Source organism: Alosa alosa, chromosome 19, assembly GCF_017589495.1.
Source record: "Alosa alosa isolate M-15738 ecotype Scorff River chromosome 19, AALO_Geno_1.1, whole genome shotgun sequence".
Taxonomy (NCBI): domain Eukaryota; kingdom Metazoa; phylum Chordata; class Actinopteri; order Clupeiformes; family Clupeidae; genus Alosa; species Alosa alosa.
The window spans coordinates 18253697-18263382 of record NC_063207.1 but is presented as its reverse complement, the minus strand read 5'-3'; the positions used below and the strand labels follow the sequence as shown (position 1 = coordinate 18263382).

The 9686-nt window shown below is 41.5% G+C and overlaps 1 protein-coding gene across 2 annotated transcripts in view; it reads right to left on the bottom strand.

The window, feature by feature from the left end:
* ptk2ba (protein tyrosine kinase 2 beta, a) overlaps positions 1–8812 on the bottom strand; it is a 17565-nt gene extending 8753 nt beyond the window's left edge. For both annotated transcript variants that reach the window (XM_048227855.1, XM_048227856.1), the window contains exons 1-15: positions 8729–8812; positions 6048–6282; positions 5628–5806; positions 5080–5167; positions 3965–4044; positions 3796–3858; positions 3590–3644; positions 3123–3263; positions 2476–2550; positions 1954–2055; positions 1693–1810; positions 1312–1351; positions 1138–1172; positions 361–405; positions 141–238 (exon numbers count right to left, since the gene is read on the bottom strand). In XM_048227855.1, the coding sequence (XP_048083812.1) occupies positions 141–238; positions 361–405; positions 1138–1172; positions 1312–1351; positions 1693–1810; positions 1954–2055; positions 2476–2550; positions 3123–3263; positions 3590–3644; positions 3796–3858; positions 3965–4044; positions 5080–5167; positions 5628–5806; positions 6048–6245 (1317 nt within the window). In that variant the 5' untranslated portion in view covers positions 6246–6282; positions 8729–8812. The remainder of the gene's footprint in view (positions 1–140; positions 239–360; positions 406–1137; positions 1173–1311; positions 1352–1692; positions 1811–1953; positions 2056–2475; positions 2551–3122; positions 3264–3589; positions 3645–3795; positions 3859–3964; positions 4045–5079; positions 5168–5627; positions 5807–6047; positions 6283–8728) is intronic.
* Positions 8813–9686: the final 874 nt, after the last annotated feature.

Below are 9686 nucleotides of genomic sequence, written 5' to 3'. Positions count from 1 at the left end.
TAAATAAAAACATCATTACAGTTTAGCGCCATCTATCCTCTCATCACAGCAACGCAAAATCTGCTGGTGATGAAAACTGTTTCACCATTACAGAGAGAAACATGACAATGACTAATAATCAAGAATCATGATTCACTTGCCCGACTTTTGTAGCAGCCTTCATGAACTTCCCCAAAGAACCCTTCACCAAGGATGCGACCCAGCACAATATCATCCCTTGACAGGCCATACTTCTGAGCTGGAGAGTGACGAATTTTCACAGTTTCATGTCTTTGGTGAATTGCTTAGTTTAGTGTGATAAAACAAGTGTGTTGTTTCATATGTTAACAACAATGTTCTGAATCAGGTACAAGCACTTACTGTTTACAGCATCTTGCTCCGGGATCTCTGCATATATATCTGACCCTGGGACAGAGAGCAGAGAGGTCAGTTTTATTCTAACTCACTCACTCACTCACTCACTCACTCACTTACTCATTCACTTACTGACTCAAACTCTTTAATTTGGTTGCTTCCTCACTCACTCACTCACTCACTCACTCACTCACTCACTTGCACTCACTCACTTACACTCCTTCCTTTGCTTACATCCTTACTCACTCACACTCACTCAATCTCTTACGTACTGACTTGCACTAACTCATTCACACTCACTTATTCACTTACTCACTCAGTTCATTTGGTTACTTCCTTTCTTCCTCACTCATTCACTCACTCACTCATCTACTGTCTCACGCTGTCTCATGTCCCACACTGTCTCACTCATCTCCTGTCTCACGCTGTCTCATGTCCCACTCACTCATCTCCTGTCTTACGCTGTCTCATGTCCCACACTGTCTCACTCATCTCCTGTCTCACGCTGTCTCATGTCCCACACTGTCTCACTCATCTACTGTCTCACGCTGTCTCATGTCCCACACTGTCTCACTCATCTCCTGTCTCACACTGTCTCACGCTGTCTCATGTCCCACACTCATCTACTGTCTCACGCTGTCTCATGTCCCACACTGTCTCACTCATCTCCTGTCTCACACTGTCTCATGTCTGTTCATGTCCCACACTGTCTCACTCATCTCCTGTCTCACGCTGTCTCATGTCTGTTCATGTGAGCATATAAGCAGGGAGTAGCTCACATACCTACAGTGCTGATGCATTTGCTGGCGTCTTTGTTTCTGCTCATAGGGAAAACAACAACATTAATAAAACTCACAACCAAGCAGTCTGTTGTGACAGGAGGAAATATTCAACAGCCTACAGAAGGAAGCTTCAGATCGTTGAAATACAGAAACACCACGCAACGTAAAAACTCACTTGTCTGGAATTGGAGGTAGAGAATTTCTTGCCTCTCGACCTGGTAAATAAAAAGATCAGAGCATGAGATGGAAAGACGAAAACAAAACACCATAACCTCCATATTCATTATTTTACATTAGCAAGAAATGAGTGCTAAAAATAAAACAAAGTAATCAGTAACAGGTGTAATGAAAGTCAAAAAAGGATATGAAAGTCCACCAGCACACAAGGTAACCTTAGGTAACCAAAGTAACAGGAGACAGAAATGGTCTGAGCTGACTCTGACACCCACAACCATCATAACTGGATATGAAACAGGCCACCAACAAACAAGTGGGCAAGACTAATGCCATGGTCCAAACATAACCATAGAGCTGCCATAAAAGCAGTTCCCAATACCTTTGTTAGGCTTCACAATCACAGATGTGTCATTCCCTTTCTCCGTTCGGCAGTAGCCATCGATGAGGTCCGCCATATTCTCAGCTATAGCGAGAGTGGCTGTATTTACCGTCAAAGGCTGAGCGAGAGACATGGAACAGTCAAGTTAGTAACAGACATCCATATAGAAGTAATCCAATCAACAATTATGGTGTGTAGGTACAGTATACACAGTGAAACTGCAAAACAGAGTATGATTAAACAGAGAGTGCTGCTGATTACCTGTCTGGCTCCTTGTATGTCTATAGATAAAAGTGCTTTCCCATCGTCCTTCTGGGAGCATTTCACGCTGTTGACCTGGTCGAAGGTGGCCAGGCAGATGGGCTGTACACAAATGGAAACAAGTTTACTGGGTCAATAGTACAATTCACTTTCACTCTTTTCTCAGACCTTTCTCAGAGAATTACACCACATTATTAGGAAATGTTGCTCAAGAGAACGTGTTACGTCAACTGATTCAGGCCTTCAAAATAAATAAATAAAACAAAGACCAAGATATCATTTTATCTTTGTTATATTCCCTGTATTAAACAGACATAATCTCTAGACGATGACACAAAATGTAGATCTTCACAGTACATGAGGTATGTACGTTTACAAAAGTTTACAAAGTGGTAATGTCTATGTAATAAACAGCATGTCAGATCTGAGAGTGAACAGACCATTGTATTGTATCATAGACACTGTGTATTGATATAGTAGATTGGATTGGTAATGTATTTTGGTACAGAGTGCAGCTCTTACCGTGGAGTTCTTGTCTGTACGCTGGCAGATCCCTCTGGGACCGATGACCAAATCTACGGCCAGACTCCAACCTTGCTGCAAGGGGTAAAACCGAAATGTTCAAATGAGACTCATTCCATTATATCTCAGAGAGAAGCCAGGGAGCTTAAATGTTCTACAAATGTGAAAGACGTGCTTTTTGGCATCAAATTATATTGCATTAGACTTCTTTACTATTTTTTTTAGATAGTACTCTGAACAGCAACACAAGAAAACATTTGAAATTAGATTTATATGGTCTTCAATTGAGCATCTAAGCCATTTGCTTTTACTTTTCCACCTCCCAAATTTGATGCTGCAGAATTCATGATGTATCCATCTATTGGCAACCATCTATTGAGCTGCACTCCTCTGAAATGCTTGCATATAGTTGCATAATTATTTCAAATGTAGATGATAGATTTTTACCAAATAAGACAGTACTGTATAGGGAATACTATGAATAATATATTATATATAATTTCCATTTCAGTTATGAAAAGTTAACATCTAATACAGCCAGCCACACATAAATAATCTTGATACTTCAATGTTCTGAAGACCTAGTTTCTAAAAAGCTGTAAAATGGGAAAAAAGAAGCAGTCATATACAAGTGTAGGCTTTCTCACCACAAGCTCACAAGCAAAGACCTCTTCGTCACAGCTGTTGAAGACAGCGAATGTCTGGAAGAACTTCACCATGCAGTCTATATCCTTCAGAGTGGCGTACTGCAGGAAGGTCTGCTGAATCATCTTCCTCAGCTGCTTGGGCTACCATAGATACAGACACATACAATCATTACCAAACAAGCTGATCAGAATCATACAGAAATCAGTTGCATTCAAATGTTACAGGTATTGTTATTTTAATGAGCAGCATATTAATATATGACACAGAGAATGAATGAATGAATGAATGAATGAATGAATGAATGAATGAATGAATGAATGAATGAATGAATGAATTCATTCATTCATTCATTCATTCATTCATTCATTCATTCATTATTAATATATTCTTGAGTGGGTTAATGAATCGTAATATTCATCACAACAATAAAAAAATGTCAACCATATTTACAATATTGCTATTTCACCTTCATACTGTCGATGAGCTCCTGTGGGAAAAAAAGGTGGAGGCCCACATCTTTCCTGCAAAGACACAGGGATGAGGTAATCTTCAGACACATTCATTACAGTACACATGCCTTACAATGGCTCTGAACCACAGCAACACTCCTCAGTGCATGCTCAAACACATGTACAGCACATGCAAGCATGCACACGTCTTCCAAACACTCACTCTAGCTGTTCATAGTTGGATTTCTTCTCCAGGCCGTTGGCGGTCATGTCTTTGCAAAATCTCCTGTTAGGATGTAGAGATCACACCGTAACGTCACAGCACAATACCCAAAACATTAATACACTGGGTTGTTTACTGTGCTGATGCAATTTCACAAAATGACTCCTACCGTATCTCCAAGCAGCCGAGCTGTAGGGCCATACCGTCACTCACTTTGGAGGCGTAGTACTGCATGTAGTCAGAACGTACCTGAGGAAGACAGCACACGGTCATCGCACATTGGCACAGCAGTTCACATTAGCCACCTCAGGAAGAACAACACCAGGGAATCCTCATTTAAATGATGAGCAAAGTGAAAAGTCTAATGTTCAAGTATAGCTAGTTCCATAATTTGAGCAAGAGCCTTTGCACAAACATCTGTGGGTCAGCTCAATGCTCCTACAAACCACACAGTAGCTTCAGTTCATGCACTTCGTTATTTAGCTGTAAATACAGGCCCTTCCTGTCTGTGACGTCTATTTATACCATACAATACAGTGCAATTCTCTGACTTGAATGGTAAGACATGAGCTAAAGTTGGACATAGCAACAGTAATCAGGTGGGGCGGGCCTACCACTGAATTAGACAGTGTGATTGGCTGGAGTGTTGACTGACAGTTCAAGAGGATATTTGCAATAACTTCAGATCAGAATTCATTCTGAAAATATATTATCACATATATATATATTTCAGAACAAATGAATTTATGAAACAAAATCACCACATAAATTATGGGTTATGATAATTATTTCAACCTGATAATGAATGATGATGGAAATGAGCAACTACATAACCCATAATCCAAAGCAGTAACCTAAGGTCTGAGACCCAAAGAGAATGTATAATGTGAACAGGAAGGAAACGGAGGCCCCATCAGAGCTGAAGTGCACCAGAAAGAGATCTAAGTCCTCTTTCAAATGAACTCATAATGTGAATACAAAATGAGTCCCTTTTGTTTTGGTCCACTTTCTGGTCCCATTTTAGTGGACTGAGTTTGGTTCTTCTAAAAGACACTATAAGGAAGTTACCATGTAGTCTCATGAATTTGAGTTTTACAATGAAAACCCTGCTAGGAGCCCATCTAAACATCGTCCTAGTTTCTTATAAAAGGAAACTACATTCACAGCTAGGCAAGAAACAGACACATGCGGGCACACATACAAACACACGCACGCACACACACACACACACACACACACACACACACACACACACACACACACACACACACACATCAAGTTTACCTGTTGGTAGAAATAAAGCAGGGTGGTTTTATCTTCTTTAAACTTCTCCAGGAAGTCCTTGGGAATGTAGCGGATCCTCAAGTCATATCTGCAGGTGGTGTTGAGATAGCAAGAACATGAAATCACAAATCCAAAACCAGCCTGAAACAGGCTCATCAGTGACTTAATCTGTTTGATCAAGGAAAATAACGATGTGAAGAAGAAGTGAGAGTGGCCTGAGGGTGTATTACTGGACTATTTAAACAGCTGATGAGGAAATCACCCAGACACACTTAGACAGGCCCTCTGCAGTCTCTCTGAAGCTCACAATGTGATGTCCCCTTTGAAGACGGGGCATTGTTCACTCATGTAGCCTATGGGATATTTTAAGCTACATAGTTATATTGGTCAAAGCATATATGTATCCCTGAGAGACCACAGGGAAAGTGTTGTCACATCACATGCCACAAAACATTCTGTGTGGGAATGGGCAGCTCGCATGTGGGTAGTAGATTGGTGCAGATTAATGTGACTACTCGGAATGGGCCCCCACTACCCAGAATTCTCACCTCCACTCTGCCTCTACGTGCTGCTGCTCATACTTCTGCTCCACCTCCCCAACGGTCATCAGTGGGTGGAGCCAGTGGACCTCGCTTGATTTCAGGTGCTTCAGCAGGAGCCCAAAGCATTGTGGGTACAGGATGTTTGGCCCAAGCCGACCACTGTCCAGGATGGACTGGATGATGGCCTAAGGGGTTATAAGGACCGGCACTCAATGACAGGGATTAAACAGCAAATCAATAAGATTTCAGCATAACCTAGCATCATGATGACACACTATATGCTCAGGTTATGCCATTGAACATAATCATACATCAAAATAAAGAATAGATTAGATTTAGGCATTTTCAAGATATTCCTCTGACTAATAACTTACTAAATGAGGAAACAAGTGAACAGAAAAGAAAGAATTTGACTTAGCATCTCACCCTGATCTCCCAGTCGCTATCACACTTGACCAATTTGAAGTTTTTGCCTGGGTTCGAGCTGTTGCTGGTGAAGCACACCTTCAGGATCTTGACGGGTCGTTCATCACTTGCAACCCCAAGATCAGGGCCCCCCGTGTCTCCCTGCGGACCAGGGGAACTCGACAGTTTCCAGGACAATGTGCTGGTGTCCCCTGCCATCTCTGTCTTCAACGTCACAACACCGGTTGCCTCATCTCTGTTTCAGAGAAAAAGAAGAAAACAAGAAGATGTATGATACATACAAGAATTATAGAAGCACACTTAAGAGAGAGCCATTATGTCAACTTAAGGAAAAGCTTGCTCTAGTGGCGTCTTTAGGTGCAGGCACAGGTCTACTTAATACACCATAATAAAGCATTCAACTACAGACCAGTCATCAAACTTTCCATGTAGATGCACACATTAGAGGAAACAATGAGAGGAAGAAATAGACAGATAGAGACAGTGACTTTTGGTCCAATGGCAGAACAGTAACATTGACGGCAAATGTCAAAGGCACAAGGAATAGAAACAGACACAACACAAGTCAGCACACGTGCTTAAGTGGAAACGTTTCCTATTGTTTCCTATGTTTGGTTTAGTGTCGGCAGATGTGTCCAGGAGCTCTTATCTGGAACACAGTGAACTAGCTTCGAGTCAGGACAAAAACACAAAGCATAGATATTTTCTCTCCATTGCCTTCAACAGTTCCTATGATCAGCCTAACAATATGAGGCAAACAGGAATACAGATAGGACATCCTTTGGGTGCTACTGAAGAGGAAAGAATGAAGCCAAAATAATACTCTAAAGACAGAGAGAGAGAGAGAGAGAGAGAGAGAGAGAGAGAGAAAGAGAGAGAGAGAGAGAGAAAGAGAGAGAGAGAGAGAGAGAGAGAGAGAGTGAGGGTGGAGGGGAACAGAAATAGAAGTTTTTCAGTTGAGGTAAAAATAGGAAGTCTGAAACTGAAGTATTTCAGATAGAAAATAGTATGGATCACTCTGCCCTGGCCTCATGCCACTTCCCTTTTGCCACTTTAAGGTCATGATGTTGCCACAAAAAATAAACAAACTAAAATGAAACTTAACATCTACCCATATTTTTTAATACCAACATTTATAAACAGCCAAACTGTAGTTGTAGTGGTGGCTCATTCTCTCTAGCCAGTGACGTAAGCATACTAAACCCAATCTCATAATCTCTGACCACACATTAATAGTAAAAAACAGAAGACCAACAATAACAGAGCCATGGGCATATTGTTGTGTTCCTCTGAGGCATTGTGTGTGTTTCTTTCCTAATGAAAACTTTCTTTTGATCTGGCATAGTATGTCTCAACACAGGCAACAGCCAACATGAGGGTGGCTGTCAATACATGTTCAGTTTCCTGTTGTAATGACACTTTTTTTTACAATCAGAGCAGCAAAATGTGTGAAAGTGTGTAGATGCACACACCACCTGGCAACCCACTTGGCAACTCACTTGTCCCTGTTTTGAGCAGTGCCCAGAACTATATGCAGGGCAAGACAAACTTCATGCCAGACACAACACATTTTCAGCAAAATGTTACTTCAAAGTAACAATGTATACATGTTATGGATACATTTGTATGGATACATTTGATGTATTAAAGAGAACAGCATCAGTGTCAAGGAAGTGCCCTCAACTTTTCCTGCATGGTTTTGGTGGTGGGCCCGTCTAAGGATGAAAGGCCTGTTATTGTTTTATTAGCCCTAAACACTGCATCGGGCCTTGTTAAGATGGCGAGAGATACACGGGCTGCTGTTGCAACACTAGACGGAACAGATGTGACAGGTTCCTCCGCGTGGCTTTCCCAAGTGCATCTCATGCGGTGAGCCACGGCTCAGTCTCTCACAGGAAGTGGGAGGGGAGAGGTGCCCAGTGAGTGTGCCAGTGCCGCGGCCCCGAGGCGCTGGAATGTGTGTTCCTGCTGTCACACCTATAAACCTGCCCCAGCTATCACACCAGCCCATGTGGAACAGCTCAGATCTGAGAAGAGCTACACGCTGGCAGGCCGCAGCACACACAGGAAACTTCTGAATTAGGCAATAGGCAATGCGAGAACATTTAGTGTTTGGCTAAGCAGTTATGTTGCATATGCTGGGACTTTTCCTGGATGCCAACACTTAAACCTCTGTAATACCTGTACAAACTTGTCGGCAAGACTTCAATGATGACTGTTCTCCCTTAGGCAAACTGCCTTGATTGTAACCTGTCTCCATCGACAATAACAGCTTAATACATGCAAAGCTGTACACTCATCAATCACATAAATACCTAAACATAGCAAAGGAAAACAAAATAAACCGACCACACCAGTCTTTTGTCAGTCTTTTGTCAATCTCTACCCTAATGTCCCTGTATATCAGAAGTTCTTAGGTAAGAATAAAATGTCTGAGCACACAATAAAAACAGATGAGAGGCAGCACCTGCAGAGCTATCGTCCCAGCTCTTTCAAGCATCTTAGATAAGTCACTGAGACATGTCCAAATGTTTTTTTGATAAGCTTACTTTTCTCACCGACCACATCCTCAACTTCCTTCATTCAATCTAGCCATGGCGATATCTGTTTCAACCATTGGTGAAACATTCTAAAGTCCCTACAGTAATTAAGTATTTAGGACTTTTCAAAATGACACCAACCTGATGGTAAGACCTCCTTTAGGCAGCCTCTTCACTGCACACTAAACGGTTTTAGGATCCTGTCCCATAACAGCGCGACTCTGGACAGCTAAGAACACAAGACTCTGGCCACACCCATAGCTTGTCACTTCCTTATTTCTCTAGTAAGTTGCGTCAAGTGCAGGATATTTGACAAGGGCGCGATAATTCTCGGCTATCTGCTACACTCATACTCATACAATTGAAAGCATCACCACATTTTAAGCTTTTAACGACACTGACAAGAAGTGTGTAAAATATCTCAAACGTGTAAATGAGCATGAATAAATAGTAGCCTAGTCCAAAATCTTGGATAAAGTTCAGGTTGGTGTCAGACTGAGACAGCAATTACAGTACACTAACGTCATTTAATTAGCGCCTCTCACAGAGCTCATTCCTAATTGCGTGCGCATTCGATATTCTAAAATTATTGCCATGTGTTTTATTTATGCTCTCTTTATGCAGGACATTTTACTATAGTCTTATTATTTTGACTAATGTTACTTCGCACTTACACGCAGAATAGGCTACATAGAATATGTTACACCGATTCATTTCCCCTGCACATCACCATAGTTTCCTATTAATGTGCAATACAAACACTGTCGCCGCTGAACACAACACAGAGAAGTTATGAAGCAACCGTGGTCATTTACATCTCCTTAATAAATCACCAGTCCTAGGGTTCTGTCTGTAAACATATACAAAGTATTTCTAAACTACATGATATACCTGGACACCCTCCTTCTAATGTAGGCCTATTGTATCATCTGTAATTTTATGTGTAGTGGTAGGCTAGCGTGTTATTTTAGCCCTGAGACGTTTAAACGTGAAAATATCAACATATATTGCGACTCACTTAAACCCAGTTTCATTCGGTAGGCTAGTCAGCAGGGGGCCCTGTTGTCTTATTTTATGAAAGATGCTTTTTGAGTTGACA